This window comes from Mytilus galloprovincialis, chromosome 14, assembly GCF_965363235.1.
Source record: "Mytilus galloprovincialis chromosome 14, xbMytGall1.hap1.1, whole genome shotgun sequence".
In the NCBI taxonomy this organism is placed as follows: Eukaryota; Metazoa; Mollusca; class Bivalvia; order Mytilida; family Mytilidae; genus Mytilus; species Mytilus galloprovincialis.
This window is the reverse complement of record NC_134851.1, coordinates 28,653,943-28,678,173: the sequence shown is the minus strand read 5'-3', so window position 1 is coordinate 28,678,173 and position 24,231 is coordinate 28,653,943. Positions and strand designations below refer to the sequence as shown.

General features: G+C 34.0%; 1 protein-coding gene across 1 annotated transcript; it reads right to left on the bottom strand.

Annotated features, from left to right (window-relative positions):
- Nucleotides 1–7,210: 7,210 nt before the first annotated feature.
- On the bottom strand, nucleotides 7,211–17,664 carry LOC143059112 (protocadherin gamma-B5-like). Its single transcript, XM_076232605.1, has 6 exons — nucleotides 17,554–17,664; nucleotides 13,092–13,274; nucleotides 12,314–12,507; nucleotides 10,934–11,739; nucleotides 9,890–9,963; nucleotides 7,211–8,389 (listed from the first exon to the last, which is right to left on the bottom strand). The coding sequence occupies exons 2-6, from the start codon at nucleotides 13,204–13,206 to the stop codon at nucleotides 8,175–8,177; spliced, it is 1,404 nt and encodes a 467-aa protein (XP_076088720.1). The 5' UTR covers nucleotides 13,207–13,274; nucleotides 17,554–17,664; the 3' UTR covers nucleotides 7,211–8,174.
- Nucleotides 17,665–24,231: the final 6,567 nt, after the last annotated feature.

Here is a 24,231-nt window from a genome sequence, read left to right as displayed (position 1 = left end):
TAGCGATAAAACCCATCACTGTGAGGCAACTTCAGCTGGGCTTTACACACAAATATGTATTAGTTCAATTAAAATGGACGCCATACTAAACTCCTAACCAAAATTATAAATGAACTGAAATGAAAACCAAACACGACTAACAAAGGCCAGAAGCTTCTGACTTGGGACAGACGTAAACATGATGCGGGTTAAAATATGTAGTGAGGTCTCAACCCTCCTATAGCTTTAGTCATTGTAGATTAAAAAAAACATAAAAAAACAAAACAGCACTACTGCTCAGTAAATTCAGTTCAAAAGAAATCTTAAGGTTGCTTCTTCATGCGATATAAGTACTATTTATATCACTTCTATAATCATCATAAATTATACTAATAATAGTATATATTATTTGAGCATCACATTAACCCTGAATTGATTATATCTATTTAGTATTTAACATAATGATCGTAACTTGTATTTTCCCTTCCATCATTTAAACAAAACGCCATCTATCTCAATTATTTAATGCCAAGTTACAGCAAATGAGTCATGTCACATACATTAGTAAAAGTTTGCACACAACATTGGCTCTTTGAATGTAACTGAAAATCGAAATAACAATGTATTCATCCCTTTTATTTTTTTAAATATTTCTAATTTTAAATGGGCAAATACATGTATAGGAAGCACATAACATATGCACAAATATTCTCAAATAATAAATAATGGAACTATCATTTTAAAACCATGGATTTTTCTAAAATAATATGTGTCACAGTTGTTGAAACATAAATGTCAATAAAAGGGTACTCGCCTTTGTGTTTACGGTATACACCATTGAAAGTGGTATTTTTGGTAACACCGTACCACAAAACGTTGAAATAATGGATTTTAAATTTGATAGTTTGTTATAAATTAAAGATTATTTTTCAGTGATTTCAATGATTTCCTATTTTGAAAAAGGTCAATTTGTTCTATTTTATCGAAGTAAATGAAAATAAAAACACGATTTCTTCCTTTTCGGTTATAGTTCAACGAGCAAAATTGAAGGAACTATTTTCGTTTCTAGCTGTGATTTATCCTAGTCGTTGAGGGTATTTATCATATGCCCCTTTAAAAGAGAGACGAAAGATACCAGAGGGACAGTCAAACTTATAAATCGAAAATAAACTGACAACACAACGGCTAAAAATGAAAAAAGACAAACAGACAAATAATAGTACACAGTACACAACATTGAAAACTAAAGAATCTGCAACACAAATCCCACCAAAAACTAGGGGTGATCTCAGGTGCTCCGGAAAGGTAAGCAGATCCTGCTCCACATGTCACATCCATCGTGTTGCTTATGTGATAACAATTTCCGGTAAAGAGTCTAATTCGGGTAGATCACATTCATGAAAGGAAAGGGCATTGTAGTAACGACGTAAGGAACATATCCGATATCATTTGTGAAACGGTTACTCCATAACGGTCAACCAACTGGTGATGGCGTCTGTTAAATTTCCGAAGGGATGATTTCAACTTCACCATTTGAAACTCATGGTTTAATAACTTCCTTGTGAGCAGCAACACTCTATCAAGAAAATCATGATAGGAAATGCAAGCACGAGAATATCTTATCAATTGGGAGATATATACCCCGTTTGCAGGTGCTTCTGGAATGTTGCTACTTAGAAATAGAAAGTTCACAATTGGAAAGCTGAAATCATCTCTTTTGTCGCAAAGTTTTGTTTTCAACCGACCCTCATTGTCAATTTCTAGATGTAGGCCAAGATATGAAGCAGACTTGACTGCATCTGTAGCATCCTTATCTATGGAAGCGCATATGGTACACCCCTTGTAAAGTTATTTTGTTGCTAATAAGTCGGAATTATTAGTTATGTTGTGTGTTATAAGCTGGAATCTAAGCAACATGTGGAGTCAACTTGTCGGAATGATGAAGAAATAATTTTTATTACAATGTCGACTTACTAATATCAATGTAATGACATAGTAATAAGAAGTCGACATGATGAATTCAACTTGTTAATTGATTAAGTCGACAACTTGTTTATTTGAAGATGAGGTAAAAGCACGTGACTATTTGGGAAAAACATAGGTCTATTTATAAATTGATTTCCATATTTCGTTTGTTTAATGTGCTTCGGTTGTGTGAGTTATTTTGTATGAAAAGGAGGAACGGCAGTCAAATATCAATAAAAAAATAACAATGTTTCGTACATTAGGGGGATATATACCCCCACCATTTGGTTAGGCCGTTTATTTTCCTTAGTTCTCAAATGGAATCAGTACTATACTAAATTCGTGAAAGATTCCCAGGAACCCTCTCTCTTTGCCTGAGATTGCTGTCGACTCTAAAAATTTCAAGATTTAAAAAAACGATTTTTTTTTGTAGATGCTTTATCTTGATCTAAAAGATAAGTCATATACAACGATACACGGTTCATAACATCAATGGAGATTTACAATTTTATCAGGACAAACCAGTTTTATCTACTGCAAAACAAAACTCTCAGAATTGTGCTTCGTGTCTTTTTGTTGTTGGGACAAGTTCCCGGCCATGTCCACTCTGTGTATTATTTCTATGTGTATCTATCTGATGAGTTAAGCCTTTTTCAATTGATTTTTATAGTTCATTCTTATGTTGTAATGTTACACCACTGTCCAAGGTAAGGAGAGGGTTAGGATCCCGCTAACATGTTTAACCCCGCCACATTCTAGATGTATGTGCCTGCCCACTGTCAGGAGCCTGTTATTTAGTGGTTGTCGTTTGTTGATGTGTTAAATTTAGTCCTGGTATCTATGATGAATTTATTTATATATTTGTTTTTCGTTCACTTTTTGTTCATTAATAAGTTCGTTAGTTTTCTCGTTTGAATTGTTTAACATTAATCGTTTCGGGGTCTTTTACAGTGGACTAGCCAGTATAGGCTTTGCTCATTGTTGAAATTCGTACGGTAACCTATAATTGTAAATTTCTGTGTCATTTGGTCTCTTATGGAGAGTTGTCTCATTGGCAATTATACCACGTCTTCTTTCTTTATACTTATATGAAAATAAGAAGATGTGGTATGATAGCCAATAAGACATCTCTCCAAAACATACCAAATCACTGAGAAGTATGCAGCTATATGTCACTGTATGGTCTTTAACAATGAGCAAAACCCCTACCGCATAGTAAGCTATGTAAGATCCCGAAATGATAAATGTGAACAAAAACTAGAGGCTCTCAAGAGCCTGTATCGCTCACCTGATTCTACTTGGGTTTTTGAAATCATATAATAAAATATAAAATTTGGCTAAGAGTAACAACACTTGGCCAGCACCTCATAAAGAAAAGAACATTCATGCTATGCTTGATTTCATTCAATTCAGTGGTTTTTAGAAGAAGACTTTTGTATGCATTTCCCATAGGGTCCTATGTTAAACTAAGTCTCCCCACTGGCGGCCATCTTGGATGTTGCAATGGCGACAAAGTAACAACACTTGGTCAGTATCTCATTAAGAACATTCATGCTATGTTTGGTTTCATTCCATTTAGTGTTTCACTAAAAGAAGACATTTGTATGTAATTCCCGTAGGGTCCTATGTTAAACTAAGTCCCCCGCTGGCCCAGGGCCAGGTGAGCTAAAAATGAGAAACATAACAATCTAAAAGACGCCGACGCCGACGCCATTAATATCGACGACTGAATAAAGATTTGCTTTGTCTCACTTCCGCGACATTAATGTCGCAGACTCGACGCAAATCAAATGACTAGTACTTTATTGTCAACAAATGGGACACTTTTAATCATCTCACACTCAATTACAGGCTAGGGAAACAACGAATTATATATGTTCCAATTGTCGTAACCATAATTCCTTCCGCTTTTCCCCAAGGATGACCTACCGCATTCAACCAAATCACTGGGTTTGTAATTTCACAATTAACACGACAGGTGACTCACTTTGAGCAGGATCAGCTCACTCTCCGAGATCTTCGACGGATTTTGCTGAATTAAAATTGGCCAGTAGTACCGATCTATTGAGTTATCCAGCTACAGCTTATTTTTTATGGTTTTTGTTGTGTTTTTTTGTGCAGGTTTGGGTTAGGGTTGAGCGCTCACATACATGTTTAACTCCGCCACATTCTTCGTTTGAATTGTTTCACATTTCCACGTGGTGGTCTTTTATAGCCAACCATACGATTTGTTAAAGGTCGTACGACTGCCTGTGATTGCTGACATCCTCTTCATTTAAACTCTGGTAGCTAGTTGTCACATCACATCTCACAACTTTATTGAGTAGTGGCGTCGGTGTCTTCGTCATTTAGGTTTCCCGCCGATGTAGTTTTACATGTCATTTCAGATTCTTTCATAGCTTACTATACGGTAAAAGTTTTGATGATCTCCTTATTTGTTTTTAGCTAGGGGATCCCTCCCCGTTCTCTTCCTTCGATATAATTTACTGTGATTCTACATAGATGCTAGGGAACAGGACAATATTTTTTTGCAGTAAGTAAAACTGTTTTGTAAATCTCCATGAATTGTTATAGGAGTTAATATTTTAGATCATACAAGATTTTAAAAAATGTTTTGTTTGTAGATGCTTTGATTTAATAGATCAAAATAAAGCATCTGCAGAAAAAAAAACACTATTTTGTAAATCTTGTATGTTACAGAAAAAATTGACTTTTTACAGTCAACATTACAATTGTGCACTGACAGCAGCAATCTCATACAACAGAAGGTTCCGTTGAATCCTTCACGAATTCATCATTATACTGATTCCATTTGAAAACTTAGGAAAATAAACGGCCTGACTAAATAGTGGGGGTATATCCCCCTTTTGTCCGACAAATTGTTATTTTTTTAGGACTTTTTTCTGATATTTGACTGCCTTTTCATACAAAATAACTCACACAACCGAAGCACATCAAACAAACGAAATATGGAAATCGATTTAAAAATAGACCTATGTTTTTCCAAAGTAGTCATGTGGTTTTACCTCATCTTCAAATAAACAAGTTGTCGACTTAATCAATGAACAAGTTGAATTCATCATGTCGACTTCTTATTACTATGTCATTACATTTATATTAGCAAGTCGAAATTGTAATGCAATTATTTCTTTATCATTCCGACAAGTTGACTCCATATGATGATAAGATTCCAGCTTATAACACACAACATAACTAATAATTCCGACTTATTAGCAACAAAATAACTTAACAAGGGGTGTACCATATGCGCTTCCATACTTATCTCTAGTTCGATGGGATAGATGTGTTCAACATAGTCACCAAATTTTGAATTATTTATTTTGAAAGATCATCATCTATATAGCGGAAAGTATAGTTAAATGATATTGCTAACTTCTTATCTTTCTTCCTAAGAAGTACCTGTATGAAGTCAGCCTAATAATAATAAAGAAACAAGTCGACAGGAAGAGGGGCACAATTTGTTTCTATTGGAATACCGACAGTCTGTTGAAAAACAAGTCCGCCGAACATAACAAATATGTTGTCAATCAAGAAATCAAGCATCTTGATAATGTCAGTTTCAGAGAATTTTTTGTTTGAATCTGAGTGATCCTTTACAAAGTAAGATTTATCCCTCCTTAAGACAAGATACTTGTATCTACGTTGGCCATTCCTTTTTATGAAACAAAGCAATACAGACTCTCAATTTGTCTTTAGTTTGGATTGTGGAATACTTGTGTAGAGTGTAGAAAAGGCAAATGTTTTAATACTATTACAAGATGAAAGAGGGTTAGATTGTATGTACTCTAATAGATCTTTGGAATTTTTAAGTAGCCACATCTAATTCACGTCACCTCTAGAATAGGCATTTTCACAATAACTTTGAAGCCCGTCTTTGATTGCTGATAAAATAGATGTTAATAATTTAGAAAACATTTGGAGGACCCAGCAATATACCGTTGTTTTTAAGGACAAAAAAGGAAAATTGAACAGACCTATGATTATCTAGGATTTCTTCTTTGGTAAGTGTCGTGAGGGTATATGTTGAGTTTCCAAGTGAATTGTCAGTAATTCTATCAAGCAGTTAATGTAATGAGTTTTACACACACAAACGATGTTGTTTGGGGCTTTATCTGCGGGGACAACAACATATTTGTCATGGAGGTAGAATAAGTGTTTTGTAACATTTTCGTCTTTGAAGATTGACGTCGCAGGATATGGACATTGATAGACCCATTCAGTTTCTTAATTCTGGTTTGTATCAACGACCTCACTGCCTTAATCCATTCTGAAAGAGTGTCTACGTCTTCTTCCTCGCGCTTAGCCCATTTGCCTGGCATGATCCTCGACTGAATCCATCAAAATTTTAAAGTTGTATTTCCAATTAATTGATTTAGGCTCACGATATTTCGGACCTTTTGATAACACATTGCATAGGGAAGTGTTATTAACAATGTTGAGGTCACAGGTAATAACGTGGCCAGCATGATTATATGTGAATTGGGAACACAAGTGCAATCAGGAGGTTTAGACTTGAAGTCGTCAATATTGAGATCGTAATCTTAACTGTACTTTTATTTTATTGATCATCGTCTTGCTTAAATTTTGTATATTGTTAAACGAGGAAACATAGTAAATTGAGATTTAAAGCTTGTCATATCATATCGCTGCACATCGTTTATTTTCTATATGTTTCTGTTGTAATTGTTTTCGTTGTGTTTCAGTTTATATATACTGTTTAACCCATCATTGTCTACAGAAAATGCATTTACCAAGTCACGAGTACGCATGGAGCAGCTATCATTGATGTGTATTCTTACAATGGCGATGATTGGCTGAATTCGAAGTATCAGACGTTGGTTTATTGAAAATCTTTTCTAAAAAAAGATCAAGCGAATTTAGAAACTAGGATGATTCAGTCAAAGGCGTTTTACCAAATTAAAATTGTTCGTAACAGTCTGTTTAAACTTAACTAATAACTGTCTGGATCATGTTATGTAAAATTTGAACAGTGACATTCATCGATTAGATATTTTCAATTTATAAAACAACCACACAAATCTATAACGGAGGGAATTTTACGACTCATGAAATATTGTCAGATAAACATAAAAAATCGTTCAAAACAATTTCACTAAATTATATATAAATCTTTATTTCAACGTATATACACTTTGTAACAAGGATAGATTTTTTTTCTGTCTGATAATGCGATACTTCAACATATACGTATACTTTATGAAATAATTGATGCAAGCTATACTTTATTGTAGTTTTAACATGGGTAAGCATTATATTCGTGATTAGTTTTGCCCGAGCGATAATGAGGGCTAAAATAACACGAATATGATGCCTTCCCATGTTAAAAAAAAGTATAGTAAAGCTTGCATCAATTATTTCGATTCTGATTAGGACAATTAAGGGAATTTTCATGTTCTATTATATATAGGTGTAGAACTTTTGTATGGGCTCTTTCATAAACCTCCCTTTTTTGTAAACAAGCAAACGACTGGCAATGTGAGTTTTCAGAGGGAGGAGTTTGAACAGCCAGCATGAACGGATGTCGTATCTAGGTCAAATATGTCAATTTCGAAGTGCAACACGTAATAGTCATAATAAATGAATTAGTAAGAACATGCATCATTTAAGAGGTTGGAAATGTATAAAGTTAATCAAATATTTCAAATGCATGTCAATTTGATAAAACTCACTATTCTGTATGTAGTGGTCAATATACGCATGTCCAAACCAATTTGAATTGATTTAGAGCATGGGTTTATTCATAACGTGAATGAAGCATGTCATATTAGAATAGGGAACTTGACACACATGAATGTGCCTGAGCGAATTTTGTTTCAAATTAAGTTTGTGCTGTTGTCTCAGAGTGATCGTTTTTTTCTTTTTGTGATGGCCCAATGGTAACTGTCAAAAAAAATGTTAACTGCAAGTTTTTAAGATTGGAAGAAGGACATCTCAAATTAATATAGTGAAAGTTGTCTTAGCTTTATCCACATGTGGAATAATGCCGAACCACACTGCTGAAAACAATAGTACAACATGTACACAAGCACGCAATACAAGTAGAATAGTCGTTTCAGCTCAAGGATCTACTTCCTACCGTAAACAAACAAACTAACTGTGTTCTTTTCAATTTACAAAGCATTCACACAAGTTCAACTAGAAGGACTTTAACATCTATTTTTTCATCATATATTGATAGATTGCAGTTTTTAAAAGCGAAGACTTGTTCTTTCTGAAGTCAGACCTCTAAACCCTGGACTTTCGCGCACTCCAGTCGTCTTTACGATCCGTGGCATATTATCGTAGTCTTCCGTAACAGTCCTCAAGTTAGACACTCTCGAATGTCCGTTACTTATACCAGTAAGTGATAACATCTTTTGAGACATTGCTCTTCTGACTGGTGGATGTTCATTTCCTTCAGCGCCTGTATGATGAAAAAATGTAATGTAAAATTTTAATCGAATAACACATCTATTCTGTAATTAAAGATTCTAAATCGGTGTCAAAGTTTCTTGTAACAATGACTCATTTTATACATAAGACATTTTCACCTTCAAGTTAAAAATATTCGCCCTTCATTATGTAAGACGATGTACATAAAAAAAAAGGTAACAGTAGTATACCGCTATTCGAATGGTAATGGTATTTGTTATTTATTTATTTTTTGTGTTTTTAACGCCTGTTTGGAGCACTGCTTTTTGGACTATTTCGTGGCGGTCAGTTTTTATTGGCAGAGGAAGCCGGAGTTCCCGGGGAAAACCACCGAACTTCGATAGGAAAACTAATAATCCTAGTCAATTAAGATTGGAGCTGAATGCACGAGCGGGGTTCGAACTTGCAACATCAGTAATGACTGACTAGTGATTACAGTATAGACCACTTGGCCAAGGAGGCCTTTTTAATGGAAGGTAACGTCGAGAGTAAAACAATAGGGAAACATTGAAGAAAAAAGAGGGATTACATTCTCTAATCAATATTGTTGTCCTAAAAGAGAGGATAATTTACTAATTTTTTTTTTATACTATTCCCATTTGGTATTCACATCTGTATTATCTAAATGGTTTGAACTTTCTCTATATATATTTTTATCCATTATCCATTATCCATTACAATACAATATTCTTTATAGTTTAGCACCCTGTTATTCAATTTTCGTTATTTTGGGGTTTCTTTTTCTCTATCTTTGATTTTCCCTAATTCTCTACCCGTTTGTCCTTTTTCACAATCATGTGATTGATATCCAGATCATCATCTATTGTTTCGTTACTTTAATGAAAACAATTTGCTGTTCAGTTTGCCATATTTTTGTAAACGGTCATATTATGTAAAAGAGGGACAGTCAAACTCATAAATAGAAAATAAACTGACAACGCCATGGCTAAAAATATAAAAGACAAAAAACAAACAATAGTACATATGACACAACATATTGTGTAAATTATAGATACTCCACGCCTGCTTTGTATTATATAAAGTATGGTTGTAGTACCCATTATTACTTGTACGGGTTTCAATGTTTTTGTGTTTTGTATTCTTTTGTTTGTCGTTTGTTTTGTCAGGGTATTGTTAGTTTGTTTCCGGCTAGTGAAGTTGAAAACCGTACTTTAACTTACAATCCTTAACCTTTTTGTACATTGTGACTTGCATGAAGAGTTTCTAATTGGCACTCATACAACATCTTCTTATTTATAATTAGTTTTAATGCAACTTTGCATCTTCTGCATCTCTTGTATTCTTGATAAACGAAAACCAAGATATAATAATGACACTCATGTATAAATTTTCTCTCAATAATTTATCTAAGGTTTTAGAATTTCAAGTATTGTATAATAGTCTAAAGATTTCCGCTAGTTTGCTTTGAAACATAACCTACGTCACCGCTAACATTCATTTTGACACCTTACAGATTTTTTGCGTTAATTACCTTGATTCCAAAAATCATTGTCTCTCATCGAAGATGATTTCACCCTGTGTAATTTTGGAAGTGGTTTTGGCGTTCTGAAATAAATAGTAATCTTATGTTTTACATGTTTTATGATGGAGTAAGCGACAAATTAAATAAAAAAGGCAACAGTAGTATACCGATGTTCAAAAGTCATAAATCAATTGGGAAAAAAACAAATACGGGCTACAAACAAAAACCGAGAGAAACACATCAACATAAATAGAGTGTATAACGCACAACCTTGATTATTGTTAACATTCCTCTGCCTTTCGGGAAATGTAGAAATAGATAAATCGGAAGAACATTACCATAACATTAACGATAACTATGTTACTGCACTAGATGATCATTGTGAAAAGTAATGTCTCTTCAATTATGCATCACCTTAAAATATTTAAACGTTCAAAACCTATTACAAAGGTTGAAGAGATGATCAAATCTAAATGAAAACCAAAAGCCGGACAAGGAATCACAGATTTATAAGTGGGAACAAGAATGTGTCCATAGTACACGGTGCCACATTTGCACCATAACTTTCTATGTTCAGGGGTCCGTTACATAGGGATCGGCACTACAATTATGCCTTTAAGTTTGAGAGCTCATATCATAGGGAACATGTGTACAAAGTTTCAAGTTGATTTTCTTTAACTTGATCAAAAACTACATTGACCAAAAACTTGAACTTGAAACGGGACAGACAGACAAACTAGCGAACGAACAAACGGACGCATAGACCGGAAAAAAATATTCCATTAAGTGGGGCAATACAAATGTACAGGCAGCTTCAGGTTAAACAAATGTAAGAAAAGATTAGTATTCTCGCCATATCACACTAGCTATTTTTTGTGTAACGCATGACAACATTTTTCATTTGAGTTTTCTGGTGAACAAGTTGAAAATGACAATTGTATATTTTTTAATTACAAATGTATTACGTCCTCATCAAAATACAAAATAAACAAAATACTAATTGGATTAAGTTTTATCTTATATTTCATAATGAATTAATTTACTGAAACTTACTGTTGTTTTTGAGGAACTTCCTGGTATTTTTGGTCATCAGACCGATTCCGACACTGGTGAAATTGACAAGCAAGTAAAATCAATAACAAAACTGCACCAACAGCAGAAATAGCAACAAGAATGGTCCATTCTGTTGTATTTGTAAAGTTTTGAGGATTCCCTGTTTCAGTTGCACTAGCCATCAAATTGTTTTGATACGAAACATTTGTTTGCTGCGATGTTGGCTGTGTTGTATTTGGACTTGCTACAATAACTGTCACCGGAACTTTTGCTGAGAGACTCGGTAAACCGTCATCCTCAGCAATGACTTTAAAAGTTAAAATAGAATTGGCAGGCAACGTTGAAAACGAGGTCAGTGATACAATTAATCCATCGTTAGAGACAATAAAAGAACTATTTAGTGATGAGGTCGGATCTATTCGATACGAAATCATTGAGTTACTTCCTTCATCAATATCTGTTGCAACTGTACTCCCAATCGAAGAACCGAAAGGCGTATTCGAATTGACTGTAAACACATATGCAGTACTACTGAACACTGGGGCGTTGTCATTTATATCGTGTATGTATATAGTTACAAAACACGTGTCGGTTAAGCCGCCATTGTCTTCAATATCTATATTTATGTTGATTTCAGATGGCATACTCGATTGGTCGGAATCATAATCTAAAGAAAAGGAAAGAATTCCAGTTGACTCATTCACTGAGACATATCCTACTCCACTTCCATTGGTCATTCGATACAGTATGATATCGCCAATGTCCTGATCTACGTATGGTGGCAGCTGTCCAATTATTGTGTGTGCCTTAGTAAAAAATCATAACGTGTTAAAATTAGTGAAAAGAGCGAGCATACTTTTGTTAAGAATATTTTTAAAATTACATTTAATGTAATTTGTTTAAGCAGATTGCACTATACTCTTTTATTCTACTATTTGATAAATATTATCTATAAATAGATAACCAACTAAGTTGTTTACAGTGTTGCAGCTTGCCTGTACCAAGTCAGGAACATGACAGTTATTATCCATTCAACTGATGTGTTTGAGCTTCTGTTTTTGCCATTTGCGTAGGGATTTTGCGTTTAGAATTTTCTTCGGAGCTCAGTATTTTGTAATTTTACTTTCTTTTGCATACGTAACCATATTACGTAATAAATTCTTTAATCATTTTACATTTTACTGTGATATGTAACATTTCTTATGTACCTTGTCAAGGTTACAGAGGTTTTTTTCTGTTGAAAAGTGTCTTTTATTTCTGTTAATGGTAATTGCTCTTATATTGTTATTTTTTTTGGTATTTCACATACATAATCCCATATTTCAATTTCTAAAACAGTTAATCAATATAGTGCAGTTTATAGTGAGTTAAGTCACTTACCTCTGATTCATTTACCCATAGATATAGCGCCGACGCTTGAAAAACAGGTGAATCGTTTACATCCTGAATTGTAATGATAGCCGACCCAAAGACGGTATCAGTATTATCAGATACTGTGAATGTGATGTTATAGGTTTTGTCATTTATCAACTCATAATCCAATATGGCGCCCTGTTTAGTGTAAAGTGTAAATGCTGAAATAATAGAAATGCATGAAGCCGTAATGATTTATGGTTTAGATTTTAGCTGTGTACACACTCAATTGCTAAATTATTGTTTTTTTTTCTATTTTCGTAAAAAGAATCTTCTACGATAACTCTACTAAAAGGCTGATTAGACCGTTGGTTTTCCCGTTTGAATGGTTTTACACTAGTAATTTTGGGGCCCTTTATAGGTTGTTGTTCAGTGTGAGCCAAGGCTCCGTGTTGAAGGCCATACATTGACCTATAATGGTTTACATTTTTTTAAATTGTTATTTGGATGGAGAGTTGTCTCATTGGCACTCACACCACATCTTCCTTTATCTCACAATTTTTCTTTTTTGAAGCTTCCTTCTACTAATGGCATCTCCCCCTCCCAGATTTTGATAATATGTTATCAAGAATTTAACGAGTTAAGAAAGAAGTAAAAATAATATGTTCATGTCTGTTGTCTAAAATGTACAAGAGCGCTATCAAATGTCGATTTATTACGTCGCTAACATGGTTCTGTATAATAATCACGCTTTTATCATGTTTCTTAAAATATTCATGCTTAGAACGTAAAACTGTAAACTCACATGTGGAATTGAAAGTGAACAGTGAATAACCACTGGTTGGTTGTACGTCAATCAAACAACTCAAACTATCGATGACGTCACTGTCTGTAACCATGAAACTGAAAATCGACGTCATTGGTGACGTGTCTTCCGGAAGTAAAAGAGAACTTGGGAGATTGTTGATTACAGGGGGATTATTCCGATCTGAAATACACGTTTTCCCATTAGAATAGATAAGGAAAAAAGGTGATAGAAAACAACAACATACCTACCGATATGAAATGTATTCCTTATTTACCAAAGTAAAATTATTTGATTTATATTGTTCAAACTGAATAAATTTGAATGTGCCATGTAAAACACTTGGAACGAATTGCCTCTTACCTTACATATAATATGTGCAGTTAATTGCTTACTAAAGAGAACGATATGTAAAGAGGAAGATCCATCTTACTTCAGAAATGGGAAGACACATATGTCATGCAATTCAACGTTGTCATGCGCAAGGTACTATGGAAAACAAACAAAGGAAACACATAACAATGAATTACACCACACATGGAAAAAACAATAGAAGTAGTAAAGAAATCAAACTGTTTTATCTTATCGCATACACCATTAGTTATTTCATAAAAAGAATTACCAGATCCTATCCAAATTAAATTTAGGCATAATGTTATACCACACAAGTGAACCCATTATGAAGTTTGCTTGTACCAGTTGGGAGTTGGGACCAAATTATTCAAAGAAACAGCAAAGACTTAGAAATGTTACATTGGAGAGAATCACACCTTGCAAATGGTGACTACAGAATCATCAGTACTCAGTTGATAAACGTTCTGGAATGGGTCATATAACAAGAATGCTGGAAGAGTGAAGACTATCATGCTGAATCATAATAATACACCATATTGTTGCAATGCAATACCACCATAACAATACTTAATACTTAGCGATGTTTCACTAACAACCAACAAGAAGACATGACACCCGATTCATACTACCCTACTGGAGAAAACAAAACCAGCAGTTTTTTTTACATCTTGAATTCGTCTATGGATTACCATTGACTATCGTCACAGCTTTCACATCGGACAGTTCATGTTGCAAACAAGCAATCGTCCATTATTCTGTGAATACCAGAATATTAAAGTTACAGATTGTTTGGAGGACATAGCGTTAATTTTTTTCTGCGATCGAATGAAAAATACGTGTCATTCTGATAAATGTATGTTTCTTTGTGGAAGTTTACGAGGTGCTTGATTATTTTTTAATTTATAAGTATATTCATTTGACTTTTATCATGTTTTCCGTGCAAACTTCTGACAAATACCAGAACAAAATATTTTATGTCCTACAACATCGTTCCTTTGAAACATGTTTAATCATTAGTAACTTCTGCTTGCCTTAGGCTGTGACATACACTATTGAGTGTTAAATTTCAATCGGTATATAAATTTATTACAAGCTATTTAATCAAACAAATGAACGATTACTTATATTATGAATTACTTTTCATTTGTTAAATTCACCGAAAAAGATCAGTCATGAATTATAAAAAGAAACAACAAATATACCTGGCTTATACTTCTCTATGCGAGACGTGCAATACTTTGTTGCAAGACAGAAAAAAAAGTCTTCACAAGTTATCTTTAAAAAAGAAGGGAATACCCAATCTCAAGTCTTCAATTATGTATGATTAATTTTTTGCTGCGACATACATGTAGTTGACTTTTACGAATTCAACTGTTGCAGATAAGATGTATGTATTCTATTACATAGATGTCATTGCACACTGGTATTATCAAAAGTTAAATAAAGTATGAAAAACAAAAATCCCTGAATTAAAGAGACCATAAGAATATTAACGTGAATAAGTGAAAGACATGAAAACATGTAGGCCAACACTAACATGTAGACCAAAGATAAAGGGCGTCCATTTGGATGGAAGAATGAAAAATAAACCATCTTTATTGAGACTGCCAATCGACAGCATTATGTTGAGGCAAACTATTACAGTATAATGCAATGATCTCTGTAACATTACAAACCTTTTGCCATAATGAGTTTTTTATGTGGTTCCACGTTCACTTGTATTTGTAGTATTTGTATATTTATCCAACTGATTTTTATAGTTCGTTCTTATGTTGTACTGTTACACCACTGTCCCAGATTAAGGGGAGGGTTGGGATCCCGCTAACATCATGTTTAACCCGACCCCTTTCTGTATGTATGTGCCTGTCCCAAGTCAGAATTTTGTCATTCAGTGGTTGTCGTTTGTTTATGTGTTACATATTTGTATTAGTTTTTTTGTATATAAATTAGGCCGTTAGTTTTCTCGTTTGATTTTTTTTTACATTGTCATTACGGGGTCTTTTATAGGTGAATATGCGGTATGGGCTTTGCTCATTGTTGAAGGCCATACGGTGATCTATAGTTATATGTTATTTTCTGTTTCATGTTGGTCTCTGATGCAGAGTTGTCTCATTGACAATCATACTACATTTTCTTTTTTTTTATTTATTGAACGTATCTGCCTCATGAAACTCCAAATAAAGTAACTTAATATACAATAAAGTATACCTCATGACTTGATCTACATATTGATAATGAGGATCGGTTGTGAACAAAATAAAAAATTGCAGCTTTCTTATTGTCAACTTTCCATTTCTATGTGTAGCAACATTCCAGAACATGTGCATATGGTTGACACGATATAGTATTGATTGCGTTTCTTTTAGCTTTTGAATCAAGGGATACAAGTCGGAAAATTGACGTCATCCCTCCAAATATTTTACGAACACCACCATGATATGATTTACCGTGGTGGAATACATGTGTCGCAAGTTACCACGGTTATGTCTGAGCCATAACTATCTCAAATGTTAGGCAACTGTGCAATGAAAAAATGAACCTCATTACCAAATGTATACCAATTCAAGCTCAAGGGATGTCACAAAGTACTAAGCAGGGTCTGCGTACTGTGCCGTAGCACACCGGGACATCCTAGTTTCTAGTTGGGCTTTCGTTTTTATTTTCTTAATGCCTAGGTCACACATTCACGGATTTGAGGCCGGATTAGCTAAGGATACTATCTGGCATCACTCGTGGCATCTGTATTAGTCCCTAGATATCCGTATTGTTGTTGTAGCCATACGTAGTAGTACTTGTATATCCTTGACAATTTTTGAACATGCGAAACATTTGACCACGGATCAAACGACCGTAGTAACACCTTACTAAACCGTATGAACGTACTAATCCGTTATAGTCCCTATCAAAACCGTATTAATCCGTATTTATTCGTATGACATGAATACTGAGGGTCATATGTACTCAGACACGATTGACTTATTAAATTTTTAACCTGGTATCTTTGATGACTATCAACACATATATATATTTTAATTGACATATTACAGCCAAGTTTATGTAGTTGAAATAGTGTTCATTTATCTTCAGAATTCCATATAGGTAGTTATGTGCGATTCCAACAGCTGAACAAGATTTAAAATTTATAAAAAGGGTGGCGAAAGATACCAAAGTGGCATTACAACATGCAAGTCGACAATAAACGGACGACGCCATGGCTAAAAAGAAAAGTAATACCAGAATAAAACAATAGTTCACAACACACACCAATAAAAAACCGATGACTGAACAACACGAACCCATCAAAAACTTGGACTGCTCTAGAATGGTAAGCAAATCCTGCTCGACTTGTAGCACCATTGGTTTGCTCATGTAAGTACAAACCCGGTGGTAAGATTAATTCAGTAGGTGAATTCAGAGAAAAGGGGACGGGATATGAAGTAACAACAATTTGAAAACATTCGTTGTTATTTATGAAATAGATATTTTATCAGTCAACCAAATCTCGATGGTGTCCGTAAAATTAAAGTTTTAAAGGGATTGAATAAAGCTACAACAATTGAATAACCGCCCCCCCCCCCCCCCCCCCCCCGGGTTGTCATTTGTGAAATGAATATTTAATAACAGTCATCTCATTATGGTGTTCGTATAATTCACGAAGGGATAATGTGAACTAGATACCTTCGAAGTTTTTGTTAAGTAGCTTCCTTGTAAGCAGCAAGCCTATATCAAGGAAATCATGATAGAGAATACAGTCCCTCTCATATCATATTAAAAGGGAGATATAAAATCCGTATGAAGGCGCTACTGGAATTATGCTACATAACAATGGAGCTTCACAATTGGGAAGCTAATATTATCTTTTGTCTTAAAGATATTAATTTGTTGTCGTAAGTCAAATTATGATGCAGATTTATCAATTATATAGCTATTTCTATATGTTGTACATAATACACCACAGACTTTAAAAGTATAACGTTAACATGCTCTATTGAGAATATCTTACATTTTAAAATGTATACGCCGTATAACGTCAGATTGTGTAGTATATAATTAACATACGATACGATGTCTTTCAGCCTTTGATTTTTCACATTTAAATTTTCCATACCTTTAATTTGTATGTTTAATAGTTGAGGTCCAACGCTGTGTTTACCGTCTGTTACATATACTTCAATATCATATACAAGAAACTCTGAATCAAGTAAAGATGATGTGGCAAACACCTTACCTCCTATGATGAAATAAATAAAGAAAACCGCAGATCAAACTATAGTGTTACGTCTTTAAGACTTTACAATAGACAATTACTATAATCTTAACATTTGATATTACCAAATTGAAACATCGCCACCTTAATTTTTTTATATATATAAAAAAGCACCAGTTTCGCTTTCGCCAAGCATTAAAATTGTACGGAAAAACACAGTACATTTGAATAAATCTCACAAACAAAGTCATAGCACATGGTCAAAACCCGTGAGAGCAAAGTATACTTATTACACATTAAAAAACAAGAATGTCCCAAGTACACGGATGCCCCACTCGCACTATCATTTTCTATGTTCAGTGGGACGTAAAATTGGGATAAAAACTCTTAATTTGGCATTAACATTACAAAGATCATATCACTGGGAACAGGTGTACTAAGTTTCAAGTTGATTGGACTTCAACTTCATCAAAATCTACCTTGACTAAACATTTTAACCTGAAGCGGGACAGACGGACGACCAAACGGACGCACATACTAGAAAACATAATGCCACTCTACTATCGTATGTGTGGCATAAAATGAACTAAGTATATTATAAATGTACAGAAACTACAAATTGGCTGACCAAAATACAAGTAGATGACGGCAGAGATTTTATTTAATTACATCGCACGAGACGTCTACACTGTCGAAGCACTCTCTTGTGTAATATTTTATCTTAAATTTTACGTTGAAACGAATTCGAGAGTTTTGAAAATTGCTAAACTAAGGTTTTCTCTCATTTTAGTTTAACCTTACGACTCTAGACTGACAGTTTCGATCGTTACACAGATTTTTTGGGGTCAAAAATGAAAAGGAACCAAATGTAATTGTTATTTATAACACACCTTAAGAGACTTGGGGTATATAATATTTCCAACAAACTCTTTGTTAAGTCTTTGAACATTGACAAATTAAGAAATTATTAAGAAAAAAGGTATCAGACGGAATTGACAATAGATCAATGCATTTGGTTATTATTATAATGTTGTCCCTTTTTGTGAAATTGATCGTAACACATTATGTATTTATAAATGGTTATTTATGATCTCGTTTGAGCATACACGATGGATAAAGGTTTGTCCAGAAAAGTGCGTTACACAAATCAAAATTAGTACATGCTATTTGAATCTTGAGGTCTATTACACATGTCATACGTTTTAACTCTAATTAAATTTCAACTTCAGATGACATAGATATTGTATTTGTATAAATTTTATTATCAATTTGATTTTAATTAAACGCTAAAGTGATAACTGTTTAATTTTAGTTGTTTAACAAAAAAATCTCACCGCTTGAAATGGAAAATGGGCAGGATAATGATCCACAAGTCATTGTATATATCAAATACGTATCCTCTGCATCTGAAGCAACCACGTCGAAGAACGGTGTTCCTGTAGTTAGGAGGGCAGATACTGTTGTATTTCCTAAAAAGAATATTATAATGATTATTTCTCATGTGTGTGAAGAAATTTAACTTCAAGAAAAAATATTCAATAATATCATTTTTGTGCGTACAACATACGCTAGTTTTTACATGTTAATTGTTGTTTGCGATCAGAACTATTTTAAACTTACACATTAAAGCATCTCATCGTGTAATTATATTTATTTTACATGATGACCTTAATTAAGAACTAAGAAAAAAATTTTGATATTGAAGTGGCTATGATCGTGATGGATATTAGGAATTCTTGCAGTATCTCGGCATTTGTAAAATATGTTCTTAGAGTCTTCTCTTGCCGTCTGGTCTTACTTATTTCAATAACAACGAGGACACTTAAGTAAGGTCAAATACATTGCCCTGGAAAACAGCTAATAATATCAGAATACTTCATTATGAGCTAGTCTAAGATATTTGTATCATAGATAAACAGGAGGACGAAGTATATTGGCCCCGTAATTTAATAAAAAAAATATATTCTTCTGACTATCTTGAACACTAAATCAACAAGAAAATAGCAACACGTCATCAGCATCTCATAAGAAACATTTATGGCATGTTTGGTTTCATTACATTCAGTGGCTCTCTAAAATAAGACATTTGTATGTATTTCCTATAGGTTCCAATGTTCACCTAAGTCTCCCGCTGCCTACAATCTTGAATGATGGATCAGCATCATAGTAACAACACTTGGTAAACACCTTGTAAGAAACATGCATGTCATGATTGGTTTTATCCCTTCCATTCCGTGATTCTCTAAAACAAGACGTTTGTATGAATTTCCCATACGGTCCTATGTTAAACTAAGTACACAATGGCAGCAATCTTGGAAGACGGATTAGTGTCAAAGTACCAACACTTGGTAAGCACCTCATAAGGAACATTCATGCCATGTTAAACTGAATTCAATTCAATGGTTCTCTAAAAGAAGACATGTGTATGCATTTTCCGTAGGGTCCTATATATGTAATACTAAGTCACCACTGGCACTCATCTTGGATGATGGATCGGCTTCAAAGTAACAAAACTAGATAAGCACCCCATAAGCAACATTCATGCCATGTTTGATTTATTCCATTCAGTGGTTCTCTAAAAGATGACATTTCTATGCATTTTCAATAAGGTTATATGTAATACTAGTAAGTCCACCGCTTGCAGCCATCTTGGATGATGGATCTGCTTCAAAGTAACAGCACTTGGTAAACACCTCACAAGGAACATGCATGCCATGATTGGTTTTATTACCTTCAATGGTTCTCTAAAAGAAAACATTTGTATGCAATACCTATAGGGTCTTATATTAAACTAAGTCCGCCGCTGGCGGCCATCCTGGATAATGGATCAGTGTCAAAGTAATAACATTTGGTCAGCACATCATAAGGAACATTCATGTCATGTTTGGCTCTATTCCCTTCAATGGTTCTCTAGGAGAAGTTCAAATGTAAAAAGTTAAGGACGATGACGGCGGACGCCAAGGGATGAGAATAGCTCACTTGGAGCTTCGGACCCGGTGAGCTAAAAACCTATCCCCACCTCTTGATGTTAAATGGTTACTCCCTAACGTTACCTGGTAAGTTAATAAATACTGGAGGACTGTTTGGTTGTACATAAACATAAACTACGCCCCAAGACCATAGCGTACTGTCGTCACACGTGATGTTCAATTCGTACGAGTTTTGTAAACTGTATGAGAGATTGGCTCCACCCTGCAGGTAAATGCCATATTCTGTAAAACAATTCAAAGTTATCATAAATAGCATGTAATAATATTTAATAATTGTTCAATCTTGATCAGATTCATTCCATATGTGCTGCTACTTTACTTGGATTGCAAATTAAAATTATCTGTATTTAGTGGTTTAAAAGAATAAATTATGCTTATTGACTATATTCCATTATGAGCAGAGTATTTACATGCATACATGCATAGCTTTGATTTTATATTATCTTTTACTTTTGTGGAACGTGGGACATCTTCGGAAAATGTTCATGTATTTTGAAATAAAAAAAATCATGTACGTAAAGCAAAATACTCTTAAGAAGGAGCATTGTAAAGATTCAAAATGCAAAGTAACAGATTTTTTTTTCATAAAAAAAACTTGAGAGAAAGATCCACACGCTAACAATTGAACTACGATGATTTATATTTGATCAATAAATGAAAATATAGAATTGGTGAATAAATTGATGTAAACAATACTTCAGATAGAAATACATTAGTGTCGTATATGAAAGTCAAACAGGCAGTAATCAGTGCAATTGTGCAACATGTTTATAAAGAGAAAACTCTGTAGAAGTCCACACATGATTATTGCAATAGTTTAGTATCCACGCTTATAAAGCAGTTATTGAAGCTTGGAATCACTTACCATAAGTGTACTGGGTTGTTGAGTTTATTACCACTATAAACATATGATTTCAAATAAAGCAAGTGCAGTAAATTTAAGATAACAACATTCATATAGGGAACAAAAATACCCGATACAAGTTTCCCTCCCCCAGAAAAACAGAACTTGTTGTTGTTACCCTGTTATAACCTTCCAGATTATACGGAGCGCCACCAACATGATCATGATTTGGTTTTTCTAAATGGGTGAAACCTTTGTGTCACAGATGAAAATAGACTTCTCTATTTTTACATAACCAGATGATAATCATCATTGAATGTGTATCTGAAACGAGCAATGCGGTTGTTGTCAAATGTAAATCGGTACTTGCTAAGTCTTTAGATGTTCATGTACATACAGTGTTTGGTTTTATCCCGTCGTTTGTCGTAATGTTGTTGTCGGGTTTTCTTCTATTTTCCTTTTGTTATCTTTTGTCTCCTTCTTATAATGTCCTTTTATCAATTTCAGGAAATTTTTGAAACATCCACATCAAAACATTTCCAAATGAGAACAAACATAGGGTAAAAAAGGGACAAAAGATACCAGAGGGACAGTCAAACTCATAAATCGAAAACAAACTGACAACGCCATGGCTAAAAATGAAAAGAAAAACAATAATACACATGACACAACATAGAAAACTAAAGAATAAGCAACACGAAAAACTAGTGGTGATCTCAGGTGCTCCAGAAGGGTAAGAAGATCCTGCTTATGTAAATGGTTCAATTTTATAAGAAACATTCCCTCAGAGATTATATTGGTCAGCACGTTTGGAATTAGAGACCTAATTAAAACCCATCTCCTGTCCGTTTTTTAATCACGCTTAATTAATGCATAACTTCTTCCTCTCGAAATTTTGTGTTTCGAGTAGACATAGTAGAGGACCCAAAATCAACATTGAAACTACGAGATCTATAATATCAACTGGAGTTACATGTGAATGATACGTAAATGTACCCATTTTTGCGCCTGTTTTAATCAATGAGCCTCTTGCCTTTGTTAGTCTTGTTTTTTTTTTTTTAAATCTTAGTTCATTTATATGTTTCGGAGTTTAATGTGACGTCCATTTTGACTGAACTGCAGTACACACTTTTGTTAGGGAACAGCTTATGCCCTCCTCCATGTGAGGGATTGTATCACTGTGTTAAAGACCAATTGGTGGCCAATGACTGTTTTCTGGCCTTTGGTCGGGTTGTTGTCTCGTTGACACATTCCCAATTTGCATTCGAAATTTCAGTAATAAAACAAAAATGCCTTTGTTTTACATGTAAACAAATTTTCGAACATAGATAAGTTTGAAGAATGTATTTTGCTATTTCGTCATTTCTTCATTTAAAAAAAGGGGATAGCTAATAAACATTTTGATTCCAGCAGTGTCCTACCTGATGCTGTACCATGTATCTTGAATAGAAAGGGTGCATTGCTTGGAACTGTATCAGTAATTGAGCAACTGATAGGATCGCTATCAGTAACGGTCAGATTATATACTAGTGTTTCTATAACCGCATCCTCCACCACATGTGCTATGCCTGGCATGTTCTCAAGTGTTGGAGCCTAATAGACATAAAAAATGTAAATCACTGTAAGATAACAAGGATTCAATATGTTAGCATGCATAATATTGTTTTTTTTTCCATTTTAGAGACGGTCAATGTAATATTTGACAAAAGGATAAATGTGTTGATGATATTCCCTCGATGGATAGGCGTTCCTTAGCCATTTAGCAGTCAGATTCCGTAAATTCACCGACTGAGCCTAATTATTCATCATGGTGACATGTTTCATTCAGACAAGATTCGCAAATGCAATTTATTGTAGGCATGTATACATGTAGCTGGAGATACGTATACAAAATGTAGCAACATGTACTTTGTAAACGCATTTGGTCTCGCTTTGTTTTGTTTCACACAAACGCTATTTTTTTGTAAGTTTTTGTGAGTTCATTTTTACCTGAAAGTTACTAATCGTCAAATCATTCGCAGTGAATAAACTACAATTTATATTAATATATATATATTTTTTTTTGGGGGGGGGGGGGGGGCGGCGGGGGAAGTAGGAGGATTTATAATTTATAGATAACTTACATGGTTAGGGCCTATAACTGTCACAGTTAATTGTTGTATATCTTCGAGTCCACATACATCAGTTACAACCATGTATATATTAAATGTTGCTGGCACCAACACCTTCGCCACTTTCACGATTCCTTTTAAAAGAATAGATATTATTTTTTCTTTATATACCTCCGCAACTAAAATTTGGGGAGCATTTTGTTTTACCCTAGTATCCGTCCGTTCCATTAATTTCGTAATATTTTGACAAAATATTGACTTTGACCATTTGACAAAAATAAAAAAAAAAATTAAAAAAAAAAAAAAATTGGACTACACACTTTATCAGAAAATTTTCGTTGGATGTATCACACATTTTGATCATTGAGGAGCTTAATATTTCTTCAGCAATAGAATGTGATTAAAACGTTCAGGTAAATTTTACAGATTAATCTTCCTGTGTACAGTGTAGTGTACCACAATAAGACAGTTTTTTCATGGAGTTAAAATGTAGTAACTTTCTTTACGCAATCGTTTTTATGAGACATGTTGTGATTTAAATTTAAAGAAAAAAGATAACGAATGAACAAACCAAAGCATTAATCAGAGAAAGACAAACCACACAATTGCATACATAATACGACGAAACGAAAAA